Below are 22412 nucleotides of genomic sequence, written 5' to 3'. Positions count from 1 at the left end.
GTGTAGGCACAATACCAGAGGCAGCAGAAGAAACAATAGGAGTCAAAGTACTCACATACCGATATGGGTCATGTGGAAGTCATTAGTGAAAAATGACACTTTGTGAAAAAAAGACAATAAAAATCAATTTCCGCTAACTTTTGACAAAAAATAAAATCTTCTATGAACTCGTCATACACCTAACAGAATACCTTTGGGTGTCTTTTTTCTAAAATGGGGTCACCTGTGGGGTTCCTATACCACCCTGGCATTTTACGGGCCCAAAACCGTGAGTAGTCTGGAAACCAAATGTCTCAAAATGACTGTTCAGGGGTATAAGCATCAGGTGGTCTATGAGGGGGCGAATTTTGTGGAACCGGTCATAAGCAGTGTGGCCTTTTAGATGACAGGTTGTATTGGGCCTGATCTGATGGATAGGAGTGCTAGGGGGGTGACAGGAGGTGATTGATGGGTGTCTCAGGGGGTGGTTAGAGGGGAAAATAGATGCAATCAATGCACTGGGGAGGTGATCAGAAGGGGGTCTGAGGGGGATCTGAGGGTTTGGCCGAGTGATCAGGAGCCCACACGGGGCAAATTAGGGCCTGATCTGATGGGTAGGTGTGCTAGGGGGTGACAGGAGGTGATTGATGGGTGTCTCAAGGTGTGATTAGAGGGGGGAAATAGATGCAAGCAATGCACTGGCGAGGTGATCAGGGCTGGGGTCTGAGGGTGTAGGCGGGTGATTGAGTGCCCTAGGGGCAGATAGGGGTCTAATCTGATGGGTAGCAGTGACAGGGGGTGATTGATGGGTAATTAGTGGGTGTTTAGGGTAGAGAACAGATGTAAACACTGCACTTGGAAGGTGATCTGACGTCGGATCTGCGGGCGATCTATTGGTGTGGGTGGGTGATCAGATTGCCCGCAAGGGGCAGGTTAGAGGCTGATTGATGGGTGGCAGTGACAGGGGGTGATTGATGGGTGGCAGTGACAGGGGGTGATTGACGGGTGATTGACAGGTGATCAGTGGGTGATTACAGGGAAGCACAGATGTAAATATTGCACTGGCGAATTGATAAGGGGGGGTCTGAGGGCCATCTGAGCGTGTAGGCGGGTGATTGGGTGCCCGCAAGGGGCAGATTAGGGTCTGATCTGATGGGTAACAGTGACAGGTGGTGATAGGGGGTGATTGATGGGTAATTAGTGGGTGTTTAGGGTAGAGAACAAATGTAAACACTGCACTTGGGAGGTGATCAGACGTCGGATCTGCGGGCGATCTATTGGTGTGGATGGGTGATCAGATTGCCCACAAGGGGCAGGTTAGGGGCTGCTTGATGGGTGGCAGTGACAGGGGGTGATTGATGGGTGGCAGTGACAGGGGCTGATTGATGGGTGGCAGTGACAGGGGGTTATTGATGGGTGATTGACAGGTGTTCAGGGGGATAGATGCATACAGTACACAGGGGGGGGGGGGGGGGTCTGGGGAGAATCTGAGGGGTGGTCAGGAGGGGGCAGGGGGGGATAAAAAAAAATAGCGTTGACAGATAGGGACAGGGAGTGATTGATGGGTGATTAGGGGGGTGATTGGGTGCAAACAGGGATCTGGGGGGTGGGCAGGGGGGGGGGGTCTGAGGGGTGCTGTGAGCAATTTGGTGCAGGGGGGGGTAAAATCAGTGTGCTTGGGTGCGACATAGGGTGGCTGCAGCCTGCCCTGGTGGTCCCTCGGACATTGGGACCACCAGGGCAGGAGGCAGCCTGTATAATACACTTTGTAAACATTACAAAGTGTATTATACACTTTGTATGTGGCGATCCGAGTGTTAGTAACCCGCCGGCGCTTCCGAACGGCCGGCAGGTTACAGCGCGAGGTGGGCGGAGCCAGTCCCCGGTGCCCGATCGCGTCACGAATGACGCGATCACGCCGCCCATGCCCCTACAAGGACCGCCACCATTTGTCGATACGGCGGTCCTTGCGGGGTCCACTTCCCTGCCGCCAATTGTCTATACGGCGGTCGGGAAGTGGTTAATGGCTAAAAAGCCATACCTCTGACATGGAAACAAGCCCAACCAACTTGTCAAAGCACAATAGAGACAGTGCACAGTGTTGCTTTTGGAGACATCTCAAGCTCACTCCAACCTGAATTATCGCAAATTCTTTCTGTTTTAGGGAAGCAAACTTTTATTTTTCTTAACATCTTAGTAAGGGGGCTTTTAGGACCATTGTAGTCCCTTACACACTCCAATGAGTTCTAGGTCACCATGAGCTTGCTGGTTAGTCTGGTTAATTTGCATATATTCAGCAGTGGTGCCTGGGAGACATCTCAAGCTCACTCCAACCTGAATTATCGCAAATTCTTTCTGTTTTAGGAAAGCAAACTTTTGTTTTTCTTCACAATAGAGAAGACGTGTAAAAAAAAAATAAAAAAAAAAAATTCAACATATGTTCTAGACTGCTGTAACATAATTAAATGTTGTTCTAAGAGGTTTGCATGGAAGATGTTCTTCATGAAACAATTCTTAGTCATAATGCAAAGCCATAAGGAGGCAGAAGCAACTAAAACAGATCACAGCCATGGACTTCCCTCAACTACTGTATATTAAGCAGTAGGGGGTTATGATTTCAAGGGGTGAAACGGTTGGGAGGGGGGTGTTGTGAGAATGTTGCAGTGGTTCTTGGTATTGGGGCGCAAATGGTGGTGAGGTTAGAGGTGAGTATAAAGGGCCTTAGGTGGTACAATGTAAGTGTACTTTAAGGGAAGGGAGGGTATTATTATTTACATTTTATTTATTTACTTTGTGTTTATGTGGCAGAAACATTTTCCACAGCACAATACACAGTATATAGCCTTGAGCACTGAAAATCTTGATGCAGAAAACTTGACAAATCTCATACTAGAATGTTGAGACCAGTATTTTACCTATATACTCTCACCCAGCACTCAGACCAGTTAAGCTAGCTGTGCACGCCCATGTCCTGTCACTGGTTCACCAGCCATTTTTCCTTCACTCTTAATAGATACTAATGACTGCACACTAACCCTCCCTCTACCAATTGCCTAACTAGCCTTTATGTAAATATTATGCAAATTTATTCAGCTTGAAATTAGACCAATCAGACTCATCAGCTACTGCTTTTGATTGGTCCATTGACAGCAGCATGTATTTGCATAAAATCAACATATTTGTTATCACCTCAAAATGTATAGACAATTGTTACCTCCTTATTTTTCCCCACTCTTGGCATGTGCATTGTAATAAAATGATCATTTCTGTTTTCGTCTTCTGTCAGTGGTTGTAATCTTATGGATAGAGGTGATTAGAGATGGTCAATGAGTTTTAAATAATCATGGCTTGTATGCAGATTTTATGTTGCTTGCTATTGGGTCTATCAAAGGCACTTCCTGATGCTTTTGTTTAGTTCAGTGCTAAGTTGCATGTAATATGCATTAAATTTGCTTGCAAACTAGAATCATTAACATCTCATTGACCTTCCCTCAAGGTGATCAGTGAGATGGCTATTTTCTTCGTCTCTGCAAATGTTGTTGCAATGTGTATCCACCATGGAATTGCCATGGAGTTGCCATGGCCTCGCTCCCGCTGATGTCACCAGGAGCGTACTGCGCAGGCACAGATCATACTGGGCCTGCGCAGTACTCTCCTGGTGACATCAGCGGGAGCGAGGACACGGCAACGCAGGTGCAGTGCTTTTCAGACTTTAAAGTCTGAAATTCCAGAAATGAACTGGAGGCGGGGCTGGAGCATCGGTGAGTGGCTGCGCCGGCACAGGATGTCTGTGGAGGACCATTAGAAGCCCCGGGTAAATTTAACTCATTTTCCCCCGACCCCCCTACAGTATTCCTTTAAGGATGAAAACAAAATCTACAATGGAGGAAATCAAGGTGTTGGCAATGGCGTGTTTGCAGAAGGGCAGTTTATTTCTGCTACTTGTTGTATTTGTTTAATGGCCTGTTTCCACTTGTGCGGAATCCGCAGTTTTTTCCCACATGCGAGCCAGATGGGGAAACACTGCCTGTTCAGTCAATAGGCTTACTGTCCAAATTGCATGCTGGTCTGTTTTGGACAGCATGCTGCATATTACCGTGGTACATATCTCAATCCATATAGCCCTGCATGGGATGGCTACAGAGAGAGATTGGGATGCATACCAACATTCCTGCAAGTACTGGCGTGCGTTCCACAAGATACATGCCTGCTCAGTAGAAACCAGCCCTAAAGGAAACCAGAGTCCTTAGATGCAGAAAGTGCCTGTCTGGACTTTCAAGCCAAAAGAATGAAAATTACAAAAAAATTCCCTCCTGCGTCTTTGGGGCCACTGTGTAAGTTCCTATTGATAAAGGTCAAGGTCACATGCTTAACCACCCTGGCGTTCTGATTAAATCGCCAGGGTGGCTGCGGGAGGGTTTTTTTTAAATAAAAAAAAAACTATTTCATGCAGCCAACTGAAAGTTGGCTGCATGAAAGCCCACTAGAGGGCGCTCCGGAGGCGATCTTCCGATCGCCTCCGGCGCCCATAATAAACAAGGAAGGCCGCAATGAGCGGCCTTCCTTGTTTTGCTTATATCGTCGCCATAGCGACGAGCGGAGTGACGTCATCGACGTCAGCCGACGTCCTGACGTCAGCCGCCTCCGATCCAGCCCTTAGCGCTGGCCGGAACTTTTTGTTCCGGCTGCGCAGGGCTCAGGCGGCTAGGGGGGCCCTCTTTCGCCGCTGCTCGCGGCGAATCGCCGCAGAGCGGCGGCGATCAGGCAGCACACGCGGCTGGCAAAGTGCCGGCTGCGTGTGCTGCTTTTTATTTCATCAAAATCGGCCCAGCAGGGCCTGAGCGGCAGCCGCTGGCGGTGTTGGACGAGCTGAGCTCGTCCAGACCGCTCAGCTGGTTAATTTGTTGGCAGTTATGAGTGTGACAGAAGACTTCTTTTACATTTTACCTCGCAAGCAATCCTGAAACAACTCTATGCCCACTCGTGATTCATTGTACACATAAAGGACTTATGCCGACTCAATGTCTTGTCATTCTGCTACAGCGAATCAGTCCACAGGAAGTGGCCAAGGATTCATGAGGTGCACTTGGAGAACAATTTCCAGAACAGAGAGTACTTTTATGTGAAAAACTAAAAAAATATTGTAATTCAAGCTACCATTCTTGCCTTCACTGTTGCATCAAGTAGCTTGATGAATGTTCTGCAGCTTTCTGTTTTTTGTTTTTTTCCTGTGAGAATCTAATCTGCACTTTTTTCTTTCAAAGACGTCTTGTCAATAAAGGTAGAGCATGTACTGCAGTTCTAAATGATAGAACATGCCCTGCAGTGCAGAATTACATTGTAGCACTTCCCTTTTGCAACAATGGTGTGATTGGCAGTTCCTCTTTTTTTCTTTGTAATTATACCCTGCACTTTTTACCCCTTTTTTTCCAGATACCTGTTGTCATTAAAGGCCTTTTCTTTACCCTTTTCACAGTTAAACCTTTTTGCTGTTTCTTACCTTAATACTGCTTCATCTTTTATGTCTGTTTTGGAGTTTTTCTGTAATTTTAACCCTTAGATTGTCACGGAGGTCTATGGGTGTTTCTGTGTTTGTCCATCTATACACCATGGACATCTAAAGGCGTTTTAGTACAAAACTACTTCTGTCTGCCACAGAAGTCTATAGGCAGTTTTCCCCCTCATTTTCCTGTGATTCAGACGTGTAGAGGGGTTTAGTAGTGTTTGTGTTCAAATTCATGACCATGTGGTTCGGGGTCCAAACACATGCATTCAGGGGTACATTTCATTTAACTCTGATACTTTCTCCTTTCAGCTTGGACAATTGGCAAAACAATGAAAAAAATAAATTCAAACATTACTGGCAGTCTAAGTGTCAATAACCGTTTTAATATATTTTAAAGAGACACTTAAGTGAAAAAAAATATGATATAGTGAATTGGTTGTGTACTATGAATAATTACTAGATTAGCAGCAAATAAAATATTCTCATACTTTTATTTTCAGGTATATAGTGTTTTTTCTAACATTGCATCATTCTATAATATGTGCAGATTACACAACACTCAGCATTCAAAATGAGTATTTCAGAGCTGTCTGTGAAGTAATGACCTCTCCTCTAGCAGAGAAAAAGTAAATAGTCCAGGAACAGTTGAGATAATAAAAGTCAGATAACAGCCCTCTCCACCACTAACTTAGTCAGAGAGCTTAATAGCTTGTTTGCATAGAGATAACAACTGGAGTTTCTCAACTCTTCCTGTACTTGAAACAATTACACTGATGTATCTGATCTTAAAGAGACTCCGTAACAAAAATTGCATCCTGTTTTTTATCATCCTACAAGTTCAAAAAGCTATTCTAATGTGTTCTGGCTTACTGCAGCACGTTCTACTATCACCATCTCTGTAATAAATCAACTTATCTCTCTCTTGTCAGACTTGTCAGCCTGTGTCTGGAAGGCTGCCAAGTTCTTCAGTGTTGTGGTTCTGCTATGAACTCCTCCTTCCAGGCACCTCTGTGCACACTGCCTGTGTGTTATTTAGGATTAGAGCAGCTTCTCTCTTCTCTTATCTTTTACAAGCTGGATAAATCGTCCTCTGAGCTGGCTGGGCTTTCACATACTGAAGAATTACAGACAAGGGCAAAGCTGTTTGCAGGAAGAAACAAGCAGCCTGAAACTTCAGTGCATGAGAACAGGGGGAAAGAAACACACAAATGATCTCTTGAGATTCAAAAGGAAGGCTGTATACAGCCTGCTTGTGTATGGATGTATTTTCTATGTGTGGACATACTGTACATCAACCTACTTCCTGTTTTGGTGGCCATTTTGTTTGTTTATAAACAATCTTTTTAAAACTGTTTTTAACCACTTTTAATGCGGCGAGGAGCGGCTAAATTGTGTAAGAGGGTAATAGGAGATGTCCCCTAACGCACTGGTATGTTTACTTTTGTGCGAATTTAACAATACAGATTCTCTTTAATGTTTTATTTCTTAGCTGTGCTACATATACAAATCATAATATCATCATTTTTTTTTCGCTTCAGTGTCTCTTTAAATAAGCTGATGTTTTAGATGTGAAAAAAATAATACTAATTTTATTCGCATTTAAAGGAATACTATCGATACCCAAGTGTTCCAAAAATGACAGTGTGCAAATAATGTCTAAGTAGCTGTGTAAACATTTTCCTACTTTTCATGGATAAATATCAGTGGCAAAAACTGTAATTTATTGAGGGTAGGATTTAGCTATATTGGGACAAATCAATTGCAGAAGGGGTGTCTGCTTCAATGCACAGCCAGAGTTGCATATCAGACTACAGAAAGCAAATATCAAACATCAAACTCTGAAATAAAAAACTGTTACATTTCCTCTGCTCTCTTCAGACACTTCAGTCAGAAACAGAGCTCCCAACAGCTGCAGCTCCTGTGTCCCGTCTCTCTCTGTCACACACAGAGTTACACATAGAGTTAACTGATCAAGTGTGAGGGGAATTTCCCCTCTCCTCATGGCTCAGTCAGCCGTCAGTTTTGGCGTCAGTAAACTTTGAATGTATTTTGCTAACAGTAAACAAAGAAGTTGCTACTAAAATGTATACACCAGTACTTAGCAGCACTTCCAAAACAATTCCTGTGTCAATTGAAAAAAATATGTGAATAGATAGTATTCCTTTAAGTCTTTTATGAACGTCTTATTGGTCAATGGGGAGGATTAATAATTTGTCTAGTTCATCTGAGTTGCAGAATGGCAGCCCATTCCAGAGGATTAAAGGGAATCTTAAAGCGATATTTAACTCTGACACACTATTCAATAAAAATGTGTTTTCCTACTTTTTATATCCCATACAGTTATTATATTTGCTTTTGTGCATAAGTATTATTATTCATTTAGAAATTACAAGTTCCCAAAGTACAGTTGTATTTGCTCTGAAAGCTGCCATTGCATTTTATTCATAACTGGTGTATTTATATTTTAATGTACCCAGTAACGTTTGTTATAGCGCGCGTACATTCTTATGCGCAGTAAACCTTGCACTCAGCATAGCACGCCCATGCTATGAGTTAGCACGGCTTTGTGAATCAACCCCAATGTTTACCAGGTTTACATATTGTATAAAATGAGTTATTCAAATAGCTGAACTCACTTTATACATGCAAGCTTATTTTGCCTGCTATACAACTAATGTAAGTGTTGCATGTTTTAAGTGAAAACTTAAACCTAATGGGCTTGATTCACTAAGACAAATAGCATGCCTTATCAAAGTTAACAAGCCTTATCAGAGTAGCATAGCGAGCGCTACGAACCCGCAGAGGCTCAGGGCAGGACGAGTGGAGCTCTCGTTATTGCCAATTAGCAGGCAAAAGTTTGCTATGCTACTCTGATAAGGCATGCTATTTGTGAATCAAACCCATTGTGTGCTTGGCTGTACATGTTAGGTTTACTGCCTTTTTTTGTGACTATACCCCTATAGTTGCTCCAGATAAAGCAGTTGCACAACCTCCAATTCATCTTTCAGCACAATGTTCTGATATGACTCAGGCAGTGGTTGCAAACATTTCCTGTCTGGTAACAAATTTAGTCCTTGTTCCCTCTACTACTTATGCTCTCTAGTGTTCTCAAACATTTGTAAATCAGACCTTATGTCTGACAAAATGAGTAACAAATAAATACTGTGCTGCAGGTGTTACATTAGTAGTTAGTTACCTTCGCGCTGTCACCTTCCAGTGCATCATATACTGTATGTTATAGTACCTATTCTAATACTCTACATACACTAGTACTAAATTGGCTATACTATTGTCTGCATGTGCATAAGACAATGGGGCATGTCCTATTAACTTTTACTAAAAAGTAGGTAAAAAGGTAATATCAATCTCCTTGTATTTTATTGATAAGGTTTAAAAAAAATCTCCTACTACACCAATTTAAAGTAATCGTTAACTAAACCTCCAACCTATTAATACACTTAACTAAACATTTCTGTTTAAATGAATAATTTTCTTTATTTTCCCTAAAGACAACAATATTTTCATGGGTATAATTCTGGGTTGATATACTTTTATAGGAAAAACCAATTTATCTCTGTTTTGAGACTTATATTAGTGTCTGTCTAATGTAAGTGTTAAGCTTTATACGCAATTTTTAATTGAAATGGACTTAGACATGAGGTGACAGCCATTTGATCCAACCAAACATGATATAATTTCTTTGGGTAGCTGCAGATGGCTGCAGGCTGATAGATCTTTAGGGAAATAGTAATCCTGCATGTTGGAAAGCCACGTCTGGCTGTTATTGCTTCCCACACAAATAAGCCTGTCGTAAGTATGTGTGTGAGTGCCTTCCTTCCCACACCCATAAATAACATACGTGAATGCCCAACTAATGTCTATAAATAGTCTATAAATGTGTGTGCTCAGCTAGGCACGGGAATTGATGCATTTTTTTGCAGAGCCGGAAGTTGGTACTGTTGCTCCTGCATGCCCTGTCATTCAATATGCTAGCCGTGTTTTCTTCAAAACGTTTGCCACTTTACACTAACATTGATTTAAATATGGTCTGCAGATGACAGTCTACAGGGTGGGCCATTTATATGGCTATACCTTATCTATGGATACCCCCCATATACCACCATTTTTTTGTTCCAACAGTCTTGGCGGGATCTGTCCAATGTGGGTTAGTGTCAGACCAATAGCGGTGGTTTTGTTTGTTAACTTCACCATTCACATCAAAATGGTGTATCTATATAAATGGCCATATTAAGGTGTATCCATATAAATGGCCCACCCTGTATTTTGGTGGCAATACACTGAGCAATCTAAATTAGCAATCAGTCTGATTGTCTGGGGTAATGCTTATATTGAAAATGCATACTTGCTTAAAGGAATACTATCGATTCACATATTTTTTTCAATTGACACAGGAATTGTTTGGGAAGTGCTGCTAAGTACTGGTGTATACATTTTAGTAGCAACTTCTTTGTTTACTGTTAGCAAAATACATTCAAAGTTTACTGACGCCAAAAATGACGGCTGACTGAGCCATGAGGAGAGGAGAAATTCCCCTCACACTTGATCAGTTAACTCTATGTGTAGCTCTGTGTGTGACAGAGAGAGACAGGACACAGGAGCTGCAGCTGTTGGGAGCTCTGTTTCTGACTGAAGTGTCTGAAGAGAGCAGAGGAAATGTAACTAATTGTCACAGCTTTTTCATATTGTTTTTGCTTTCAGAGTTTGATATGTTTGATATTTGCTTTCTGTAGTCTGATATGCAACTCTGGCTGTGCGTTAAAGCAGACACCCCTTCTGCAATTGATTTGTCCCAATATAGCTAAATCCTACCCTCAATAAATTACAGCTTTTGCCTCTGATATTTAACATGAAAAGTAGGAAAATGTTTACACAGCTACTTAGACATTATTTGTACATTGTCATTTTAGAACACTTGGGTATCGATAGTATTCCTTTAACTAAATAATTTTTCTTCCTTGGCTACCATACGTTGAAGACAGTGTTTCTGTGGTTTGCTCCACCCACCTCCTATCATATTTCTCCCCTGTCTTGCCCCCTCCCCAATGTGACCACACGAGTTGGGCATGGCACAGGACACGCAATTTGGGGGCCGCGAAAGGCCATAATGGGAATCACGGTTATAGCTGCACTCACTGAGTAATTTGGGCATCGGCAATAGCTGGAGCTTAAATTCTGGGGAAAGAATGGTGTAAGGGCTTTTACACTAAATGTGATTCCGATGCAATTTTACATGCAATTCCAATTTTTGCTGTGATTAAGAAAGATGTCTTGCCTGCTGCGTTTCTTCTTCTTGTGTTGCTAGCATCCAGTGAAAATCGGAATTGAAATTTGCAGTAAAAGAAGCCTAATTTAGTAGGCAGCAATACCTGTATTGCCTGAATTTGGGGGGGGGCACTGACCCAGGTTTGTAAACTGTTAACCTTCCTGGCGGTAAGCCCGAGCTGAGCTCGGGCTATGCCGCGCAGGAAGATATCTCAGTCCCTGGTGGAGCGATTTGCTCCATTTAAAATGCTGTACGCGCAGCTAGCACTTTGCTAGCCGCGCGTACAGCTTGATCGCCGCCGCTCTGCGGCGATCGCCCGTACGCAGCGGCGCAAGAGGGCCCCGCCAGAGCCCTGCGCTGCCCGGACCAATGAGTTCCGGGCAGCGCTATATGACGTCATTCCGATCGTCGCCATGGCGACAGGAGAAGCCAAACAGGGGAGCGCGTTATATACGCGTTCCCCTGTTTGCTATTGATGCCGGCGACGATCGCACTAGAGGGACACATGCGCCCTCTAGTGGTGTTTCATGTAGCTACCACTCTGGTAGCTTTACATGAAACACAAAAAAAAAAATTAAAAAAAAAAGGATTTTTGCCATTTTGGCAAAAAAAATTGACCGCCAGGAGGGTTAATATGTTCGCTTGTTCTATAACATTTTTTTTTCAGATTTGCAGAAGATTACAGAGTGGCCCTGCAACAAAGTTACATGTGGACAAACAAGCAAGATAGTATCGATGAGAACGGCTTCTTTGCAAAACCGAGAAATCGGAGAAACGCTCGTCAGAAGACCCTGGTTTACACACTGAATTTCTGGTGTCTGAACCCTGCTGTGGTACACTTTACTTCATTTGTAATTGTGTTTTAGGCTGTCAGCATATACCTTCACTCAGTACAGTATTAGGAGCATATACTCCTGTAAATACCTAATACACCAAACAGATTTCAGCAACTCACTGTATATAATCGTGAAATACAGGGCTGGAGCATAAGTTGATCACATCAAAAACCAGAATAGGGGAAAATAAATAATTATTTATATAGTGCCAACATATTTCTTAACACTTTACTTATTACGAAAACAAATAGTGGGGAGCATAGATACATGAAAAGTTCAAAACTCATACAATCAGGACAGTCAGCAGTACACGTTCAAATACATACATAGTTGATGTGTAGTTTGAGTCATCACCAATACATATTCATATGATAATTTGCAGCAGAGACACGAGGAGAAGGTCCCTTTCCATCCAAGCTTACAGTCTACTCTAGAGCACAGGTGTCGAACTCCAGGCCTGGAGGGCCAGATCCATGCCAGTGTTTAGGATGGACTGAGAAAGAAAGGAATGTGTTCTACCTGATGGACCACACCTTTCCTGATTCAGACCCATCAATTCATTTGAGCTGTATCAAAAATGTGTGAGGATCTCGGCCCTTGTAGGACCGGTTTGACATACCTGGTCTAGAGGGTAGTGGATTGGAGACATTGGGGAAGCAGACACAGGGGCTAGCGGATGAGACAGTGATGTTACCTATTGCAAATTCTAGGCATGTACAGACAGGTGTGTTTTGAGAGTATTTTGGAAGGTTTCCAGGTTTAGAGCATGACGGACTGGCTGTGGGAGGTGATGCTCGTGAGAAGTCCTGTATGCGGGAATGAGAGGAAGTGACCAAGCTAGAGACCAAGAAGATCTCCAGGGAGCAGCGAAGGTTCTGTGTGGGAGGGTATCTGGATATTAATGAGGAAATGTATGGAGGTGACAACTTATATAGAGCTTTGTGCGATAGATTGAGGAGTTTAAACTAGATCCTTTGGGTAATAGGTAAAAATAATTGTGGCAGAATTGAAATCTGGAAACATTTGCGCCAAGATTGGTTGTAGCATATGGGTGGTCTAAGTATTTCTGTAACTGCTGATCTTCTGTGTTCCTTAGAATGCTATGAAAATTAAGCACATTCAGGGAATAACATTTTTTTGTAGATGGAAAAGCCATAGTTGATCACTGACCAGAGAAAAATGGGCAGAATTATTTGAGCTGACAGAAAGGCTGCTTTAAAGGGATACAGTAAGGGGGTCGGGGGAAAATGAGTTGAACTTACCCAGAGCTTCTAATGGTCCCCCGCAGACATCTTGTGCCCGCACAGCCACTCACCGATGCTCCGGCCCCGCCTCCAGTTCACTTCTGGAATTTCAGACTTTAAAGTCTGAAAACCACTGTGCCTGCGTTGCCGTGTCCTCAATCCCGCTGATGTCACCAGGAGCGTACCTACGCAGGCCCAGTATGGACTGTGTCTGCGCTGTATGCTCCTGGTGACATCAACGGGAGTGAGGACACAGCAATGCAGGCACAGTGGTTTTCAGACTTTAAAGTCTGAAATTCTAGAAGTGAACCGGAGGCGGGGCCGGAGCATCGGTGAGTGGCTGCGCATGCACAGGATGTCTGCGGGGGACTGTTAGAAGCCCCGGGTAAGTAAGTTCATCTCATTTCCCCCGACCCCCTTACAGTATCCCTTTAACTTAGATAAAGAATCTTTACAACTTTACAACGTGTGTTGTAAAGACTCTTGGCAAAAACTGGACAGCTGCACCTAGTGAAACCTGGTCTAACCTGGCGCCCTAGCATACATGGTAGGGTCAGAAAATGAAGCCTTGTTCAGAATTACCTGCATTTCATTGACCATCCCTAGTCGTAATCAAAGACTGTGTTTATGTTCTTCCTGTTTCATACATTTTCAGTTATATTTTATTGGAATTAATTAATATTTCTAAAAAAAACTCTAGTGCATTTCTATCACCTTAAGGCCAGGTTCACATCATGAAACGCGGAAGGACGTGCATTCGGAACGCAACGCGTACGAATGCACGCCATCTGCGTTTGTATGCGTTGCGTGGCTGATCCCATTCACTGAAAGCCGCACGTTTTGTTAAAAAATGCGTGCAGCGTGGGTTCGCGGACCGCACTGGTCCAGAACGCATGCAGTGTGAACATCAGACAGTGCAGTCTATGTACTTTCTGATGTCGTGCGTGTCTGCCTCCTGCACGCTTTGCAACGTGTGCAGTGTGAACGGGGCCTAAATGTTTTGTCTGGCATAAAAAAAAATCAACTTTATTAGCCATGAAAAGTATGTATTTATTAAAAAACAAGATATTGTAAAACTAATATCTGTACACTGTGTCTTGTGTAAAAAGTCTATTATGCAAGCTTTTAAGGAACTAGTACCCGTGTTCTGGCTTATGTTAGTCCCCTCCTTCAACACTTTCAAGCAAGCCCTCAAAATGTATCCCTTTACCCGGGCCTACACTCCCTCACCAATATCCTTGTCCTCTCTGCTGAGCACCCATTCAGTGGTCCCCTACCTACACATTCTCCCTTTAGATCAGGGGTGTCAAACTCAAATACAGAGTGGGCCAAAATTGAACACTGGAACCAAGTCGCGGGCCAACCTCAATGTCTAATGGCCACCTTCCTCCCTTATAAAGTTTCCTGGTGTCTAATGGCTCCCCTCCAACCCCTATACAGTTTCCTGGTATCTAGTGGCCCCCACCCTCCCCTATACAGTTCCCTGGTGCCTATTGCTTTCCCCCTAACTCCCCCTTATGGCTTTCCTGGTGTTCTAGGGCTTCACCTCCAGTATAGCTTCCCTGGTGGTCTACAGTGGGCCAAACATAATGCAAAGTGGGGAAAGCACTTGAGGGACGAATTTATTGGCTATGAGGGCCAGATTTGGCCTGCGGGACGGAGTTTGACATGTATGCTCTAGATCGTAAGCCTTTGGCATGGCCAAACTCTTTATGAATTAAAATAAATGTGTAAGCGGAAGTATCATAGTGTCCCACACAGTCTGTGTGCGTCTCTTTCTCTCTCTCTCACACACACGCTCAATCACTCGCTCTCTCTCTGATTCAGGCTTGCTGTATACACAAAAATAAATATGCCTGAAGAAGGGGTCAAGCTCCCTAAAAGTTTGCATTATGAAACCCTTTTTGGGGTTAGCTTTCAAAAGGTAACATTTTACAGTATCTTGTTTGTTCCTAACTATACTATAGCTTTGACCAAAGTAGGAAACACTAAAGCTGGCCACTAACAGTCTAATTTCTAGCGAAAAATCGTTCGAGCGATCAGAAATTCTGATCGGACGAAAAATCGTTCACTACACCATCAACTAACCAATCTTTGCTTCCTATCCATCACGACCACCAAGAAAATCCAAATTTTCGTTTGACGAAAATTCATTCGGGCGACATTTTTTTCACTCGTTCATAATCGATTGTGTCCACCAATGGAAATCATTTACAACCAATCCGATCAGAATTTCTGATCGCTCGAACGATTTTTCGCTAGAAATTGGACCGTTAGTGGCCAGCTTTAGTAGCTTGGTGTACTGTGTTTGTGTTGTTGCTATCGTGTTTTTTTCATGTCATGCTCACTTTAGCAAACACATGTGCATAAGACAATAACAGAGATGTGTCTCTGCACATTTAAGGGTTGCGTGTAATAAAGCGTGTTTCTCTTCTTTTGTTATTTTAGGCTTTTTCTGATCTAAGTGGCAATGTTCGCACAATTGTCCTGACATCAGGCACCTTGTCTCCAATGGGATCGTTTTCTTCTGAACTAGGTGTGAAGTTTGCTATTCAGCTGGAGGCAAATCATGTTATTCATAAATCCCAGGTGAGCCACTTTCTTTACACCTTGCCTTTGTCAGTACTTTGGTTAGCACACAAGGATGTTGCTGCACATTAACAGAAAGTTAGAGCGGAAGCTGCCTGGAAAGAGCACAAGTGTTAATGCAAAGCTTAGCTTCAGAAGACTGCCTAGAGCTTAATGTGCTTGTACTTGCAAGGTTTGTCTTTCAGGAGGATACCCTGTCTGAGACTTGTTACATATGTTAAATAGACATAGATGAAAAACTGCAATATTTGAATGTGGATTTAACTCCATAGTTTGTTTATCGGCAGCATGAAAAATCTTAAAATAAATTGGACTTCATGTTTTCAGAGCTTCCATTCCACTGCATTATGTTTTGCATATCAAGGTTCACTAGGGGACATTTATCAAGAGTGTCTGAGACAAAATATTGGTAGGTTTTTAGAAATTTGTGCAGAACAGTCTCAGATATTTTAAGAAATCACTAAATAATACAGTTTCATCTGCGGCAGTTTGGGGATGGATTTGCAGTTTTCTTAACTGTAGAGCAGTTTTAGAAATTCACGCTAAACTGACGCTATTAAGTAGGATTTAAAGGGGTTCTTTCGCGAATGAGGAAAAAATAAAAAGTGGTTTATGCATAAACTATTAAACATCCTTCTGAAATAGTGTAAAAAGTCTAAAAAAATGAATGGTTTCATCAATACAACATGTATTGTAAATAGTGACGGATGACAGCTGGGAGGCTAATCCATTTGTTAGGGGTGGTGTTTTTTTTACTTTCTTTTCACAAACATAACTCCTGCCTAAGTAGTTTTCAGTGGTATAACCCACTTCTAGCAGGAATCGCTGTTATAACCCTAAGGGCTTAGCTCTGCTGAGCTGCTGAATATGTGTTTATATTGTTGCTAGGAAACCAGAGGCCATGCAGAGACTGGTTTGTGAAAAAGAGTCATAAGGTGCTGGGAGAATGAATCGGTCCCATCTACACCATATGGTTCTTCGTCAGATTCGATTCAATTTAATTTGATTCATTGATTTGATGTAATTCAATCTGACATGATTCATGATTCGATTCAATTTGAATCGAATTAAATCAAATCATGAATCGGACATGTCAGATTGACTCAAATCAATTAATCAAATCAAATTGAGTCGAATCTGACGAAGAACCATATGGTGTAGATGGGACCGATTCATTCTCCCAGCACCTTATGACTCTTTTTCACAAACGAGTCTCTGCATGGCCTCTGGTTTCCTAGCAACAATGTAAACACACATTCAGCAGCTCAGCAGAGCTAAGCCATTAGGGCTATAACAGCGATTCCTGCTAGAAGTGGGTTATACCACTGAAATCTACTTAGGCAGGAGTTATGGTTGTGAAAAGAAAGTAAAAAAAAAACACCCCTAACAAATGGATTAGCCTCCCAGTCCTTCATACGTCACTATTTACAATACATGTTGTATTGATGAAACCACTCATTAAAAAAAAAACTTTTTACACTATTTTAAAAGGTTGTTTAATAGTTTATGCATAAACTACTTTTTTTTATTTTTTTCCTCATTCGCGGAAGAACCCATTTAAGAAGTTTCTTATTATCATACAGACCAGTTCAAACTGTTTAAGAAGAAAAAACTGTTGGGGGTGCTTTGATAAATCTGACCCAATATGCTGTATTTAGTGGGGAGTTCAGGAGACCGTTGTCAGATTTCAGAGATAAAAGAATTAGCAAATGGAGATGCACAAAAATTATATATATATATATACTAGTTGAAACAACCACTAAATCTAGAAAAATAAGCGGAACATTTTATCACTTGCTATGAGCAAGTAAAATATTTTTCTGCAGACACACTGATAAGCTGGATGATCAAACAGTGAAGCATTCTTCTTCCAGCTGGCCAAACTACATTGTTTCCTGAGTTCTAACGTCAATGAATAAAGGTCCACTGCACTGAAATATGTCTACAGATTCGACCATGGTGATTTAATATACTGAGGATTGATGCCCCAACATGCCACTTTATCGTAATTTTGATCGATTTCTGAACGCAAATGAACGACATTACAAATTGGAAAAGATGCGGCTTTGGTGGTTGAAAGGGGGCATGGCAGTATCTATGTGGGGGGGGGGGGGCTACAGCCAGTGTTGGGCCCCCAGGTTTTCCACCTGCTAATACTGCTCCCTAGTATAAGCACAGCAGAGCACACTCGACTGTCTGGCCAGCACACTCCCTCTTGTATGCTTCTGTCCACTCCCGGTGCCCATACTTTGTGACCTGGTGTGAGTACTGGGCACACGGACAGGTGAGTGCGATTCACTGTGCTAACACTCTGCAGGGCCCCAAGAAGCAGTATTTGTGGGGGGCTGGGACACCTGGGGGAGCTGCGGTACTATTGATTTTTAATAATGCTGAACTCTATGAAAAATCAATGTGCAGTGTGGCAGTAATAGATCCCTCCCTGATTAGATGTCGATCAGAGAGGGTTCTAACTTTTAGGCATGTCGGGAAAAAGTCTGCCAGTGTGTGGCAAGTGTTAATAATTAGAACACATCTCTGTCGGCATCTATTAAAGACTAAGGATTAGGATATCAGCTAGGAAGCTAGCATAATTAGAGCGCGCTCAGTAATGGCTATGAAGAGATGAAGAAAAGGTAGGAATAATGGATGGGTGAATGGATGTGAACTTAAAAGGGATTGTATATTCATGATATCAAATCTAGCCATCTTCTACTGGTTATGACAGAGGAGAATGTCTAAGCCTGTAAATTCCTTAATGCTCTGCTCAGTTAATAGTATAAACTCAAGAATGAATCCTAAAAATATTTTTAAAAAATGTGAAATCCATACAGGCACTGCCAGCTTCATCATGTCAGGAATGAGCCGAGACTTGTTGCCTTATCTGGTCAAAAATGACCAACCATGGTAACTGCCGCTTTATTTATTTATCTCTAAAATGGCCAATCACCAACGAACATCTTCAGACTCAACTGCTTAAAGAGGATTTCCAGTGAAAATAATGTAATAAAAAAAGTGCTTCATTTTTACAATAATTATGTATAAATGATTTAGTCAGTGTTTGCCCATTGTAAAATCTTTTAAATCCCTGATTTACATTCTGACATTTAGTACATGGTGACATTTTTACTGTTGGCAGGTGATGTAGCTGCTGCATGCTTTTTTGGCTGTTGGAAACAGCTGTAAACAGCTATTTCCCACAATGCAACAAGGTTCACAGACAGGAAACTGCCAGGAGTACCATGGTCCTCAGAGTTTCTTGTGGGAGGGGTTTCACCATAATATCAGCCATATAGCGCCCCCTGATGGTCTGTTTTTGAAAAGGAATAGATTTCTCATGTAAAAGGGGGTATCAGCTACTGATTGGGATAAAGTTTAATTCTTGGTCAGAGTTTCTCTTTAACTATTGAAACCCAAAGCCAGTAACGAATTAGAAAGTGAACTGCATGTCAGTATCTAGGGACATAGGTACACAAGATAGATATAAATATATATTATTTACCGCAAGACGCATGGATGAACAGCAGTACAGATGGCAAATAAAAGCCCACTCTGTGCATACCAGTTGGCTTTTAGTTTATTTAAAAAGCAGTAATTTATTATCAACTAGTGGTTTTCATTTGCTAGCACTGCTTCCACTCCCTGGGTCACAGGAGATTTGAATGTCAGGAGAATTTTCTGCTCATGCCTACTAAGAAGTGAAGAGCTGCTTGGGTATACTAGGACCTCTGTAGAAATATCCTGAAAATACCCTTCTATGAAAAAAATAAAAATAGAGAACTGTATGGAGCAACAGTAGTAAAACAAGGGAGGGAGTTGTGGGCACACTACTATTTCAGTCAGGTGCAGACTTCAGCCAGTAAAATACTTGATCTTTTGGCTCAGGAAATGCAAACCCATTAAAGAGAATCTGTATGCAAAAAGCATACAATTCTATTCATTATGTTCTCCTGGGCCCCTCTGTGCTGTTTCTGCCACTCTCTGCTGCAAATCTGGCTTGTAATTGCCAGTTTTAGGCAGTGTTTACAAACAAACTAACCAGCTTGTGATAAGCTCACATAAGCAGAGTGTGTGAGTCATACAGAGCCTGCTGGGGGCCTGGAGGGGGTGTGTATAGCTTCTACCAATCACAAGCAGCCCTGCACATTCCACACATTCCAGCCTTAGCCCGACGACTGTGCCGACAGAAGAAAACAGATTAGATCATATAACAGAGATAACACAGCCACTGTGCAATTAGGAAAAGCTGCAGTAAGTCAGAGCACATTAGAACAGGCAAAGGAACTTATAGGATAGAAGAGCTAAGGCTGAAAATTTTGTTACAGAGTCTCTTTAAAGAGTAACTGTTAGCCCCAAAAATGAAATTTAAATCTCTATTGCAATGTTTTATTTACTATTTAAGTGAGCCAAAAAGGCAATGCAGAAGTTAAAAATCAATCAATTTTTTTTACTATGTAGCCTTTTCCCCAAGCTCCGGACGCAAAGCCGCATATCAGATACTGATGAGCATGCAGAGCATGCCTATGTCTGCCCGACGCCCCTCTCCCCCCCAGGACCAGGTGCCGATATATTCGCACCACAAACAGCTGACCGCTCTGACACGGAGAGAGAGCGGGAGCACTTCCAGCGCCGCCACCGCAGAGCAGCCGCTGCCGTGCATCTCTCTCACATGTGATTCTCTCACATGTGACTCGGCGGCGGCTGCTCTGCGGTGGCGGTGCTGGAAGTGCTGCCGCTCTCTCTCCGTGTCAGAGCGGTCAGCTGTTTGTGGTGCGAATATATCGGCACCTGGTCCTGGGGGGGAGAGGGGCGTCGGGCAGACATAGGCATGCTCTGCATGCTCATCAGTATCTGATATGCGGCTTTGCGTCCGGAGCTTGGGGAAAAGGCTACATAGTAAAAAAAATAATTGATTTTTAACTTCTGCATTGCCTTTTTGGCTCACTTAAATAGTAAATAAAACATTGCAATAGAGATTTAAATTTCATTTTTGGGGCTAACAGTTACTCTTTAAGTTCTCTACTTTACAGCATCGTTTTATGGACAAAATTAATACAAATGTGTTTCAACTTCTGTAATCTACAGATACAGCTACTTGCAGGTGCACACAAGTTTCCTTTAAAGAGGAGCTTTAACCAAGGATTGAACTTCATCCCATCATGGTTTAAAATGGAATTTACAGACATGATATAAATAATCTATCTGACTGTTATCCAAACTGAAAGTTGCCAGATTGGGCATCAGTTGTCTTATGTCTGTAGGTAGCTTTAGTAGATACTCAAGGGTGACAGTGGAATATTGTAAATGACAGAACAATATGCTTTTGTATGCACAAAGTGGAGTCTGCCTTTAACTATACATTTTTTTGCCCTGTTGTGTATTTGTGTGACAGGTGTGGGTTGGCACTATCGGTGCTGGTCCGAAAGGCCGAAAGCTTTGTGCAACATTTCAACATACAGAGACATTTGACTTTCAGGATGAAATTGGTGCCCTTTTGCTGTCAGTGTGTCAGACTATAAGCCATGGCGTGCTTTGCTTTCTCCCATCTTATAAAGTAAGTGAACAAAGGTTGAGAAAGGAATGGTACGCTCTTAAACAATGCTGTTTTGCTTTATTTTTTCACTTATTCAGTAAAGAACATAGTACAGAACTCTGGATCAGGGGCGTCAAACTCAATCACGTAAGGGGCCAAAATGTAAAATATAGTCTAAGTTACGGGCCAAATTGATTATTAAGATTTGATGGCAACAGTCTCAAACTAATTAGCGTAACTATAGTGATTGTAGGGGGCCTATTCCTCCCCTTCCTGCAGAGTAGTTCAGTGGAGAAATATTTTCCTGCTCCAGTGCTGCTACGGATCTCCTCTGATCTTCCTGCCAGCCATATGCTCGATGCTGCTTACCTTTGGCTCCGAAAGCATGTCTTGTGATGAGAACCTGGACAAATGGAAGCACAAGAGTGTGCAGTGCAGCTGCTGGGAAGAACAGATTAAAGACCTTATGCAGCGCTGAAGCAGGTAAATACAACACTGCACCGCAGCGCTACTCTGCTATGTGCCGAGATGGTGTTGGGGGGGAGAGGGGGGCGCGAGGGTGTATATGTTTACCAGCCACATGTATGATCCTGACTTGAAAGACACACTGGCGTGTCAAAACTCGTCGTCATTATAACCCGGCACACGGAGCTTGCCTGGACTCCCGACCTACCACGTACCCTTGTTGATGTCCCCCGCTGGCCACGGTCGACATCTGAGGAGTGGAACATTGAGCAAGTGAGGTATGCTTGCAAATTTATGCAATCTTGTACGTGCATTTATTTTGCAATTTGCAAACTGAATTAAAGGTATTGCACCCTAGAGGCGCTCTCTTCTCTCTCCTTTTTCTGATACATGTATGTATCACAGCAGGGTATCCCATGCTAATTTCGATGGGGAGTGCCTTGGATTGTTGCAACACCCTGGCTCAATCTGACAATGTTTCAACCAGAAACGCCTGTCACCGGAGTGCTCATTCTGAAAGGGAAGACAGTGTGCTGTCATTCTCTTTATTGCTCCCAATGATGCACATTTTTCGGGGCCCACATAAAATAGCAAGGTTGCCCGCATTTGGCCCGCGGGCCTTGAGCTTGACACGTGCTGCAGATGGTGCCATCTGCCACTTGAACAAAATCTTATAAGATAAGGACATATCCTATCTCAATCACACTGCATACAGCATATTACATTAACCACTTCATGCCATGGGCTGAAGGGTATATAAAGTGATGTGAAAAACTATTTGCCCCCTTCCTGATTTCTTATTCTTTTGCATGTTTGTCAAACTTTAATGTTTCTGCTCATCAAAAACCGTTAACTATCAGTCAAAGATAACATAATTGAACACAAAATGCAGTTTTAAATGATGGTTTTTATTATTTAGTGAGAAAAAAAACTCAAAACCTACATGGCCCTGTGTGAAAAAGAAATTGCCCCCTAAACC

The 22412-nt window shown here is 42.6% G+C and overlaps 1 protein-coding gene across 9 annotated transcripts in view; it reads left to right on the top strand.

Moving 5' to 3' along the window:
* Nucleotides 1-22412, top strand: part of BRIP1 (BRCA1 interacting helicase 1) — a 550841-nt gene that overhangs the window by 187111 nt on the left and 341318 nt on the right. For all 9 annotated transcript variants that reach the window (XR_011026250.1, XM_068268746.1, XM_068268741.1 and 6 more), the window contains 3 exons: nt 11437-11602; nt 15298-15438; nt 20828-20989. Coding sequence is in view for 8 of the 9 variants with exons in the window: in XM_068268746.1 (XP_068124847.1) it covers nt 11437-11602; nt 15298-15438; nt 20828-20989 (469 nt within the window). In the remaining variant the exon portion in view is untranslated. The remainder of the gene's footprint in view (nt 1-11436; nt 11603-15297; nt 15439-20827; nt 20990-22412) is intronic.

This window comes from Hyperolius riggenbachi, chromosome 2, assembly GCF_040937935.1.
Source record: "Hyperolius riggenbachi isolate aHypRig1 chromosome 2, aHypRig1.pri, whole genome shotgun sequence".
In the NCBI taxonomy this organism is placed as follows: domain Eukaryota; kingdom Metazoa; phylum Chordata; class Amphibia; order Anura; family Hyperoliidae; genus Hyperolius; species Hyperolius riggenbachi.
Note: the sequence above shows the minus strand (reverse complement) of the source record. Positions and strands in the feature narration are given on the sequence as shown.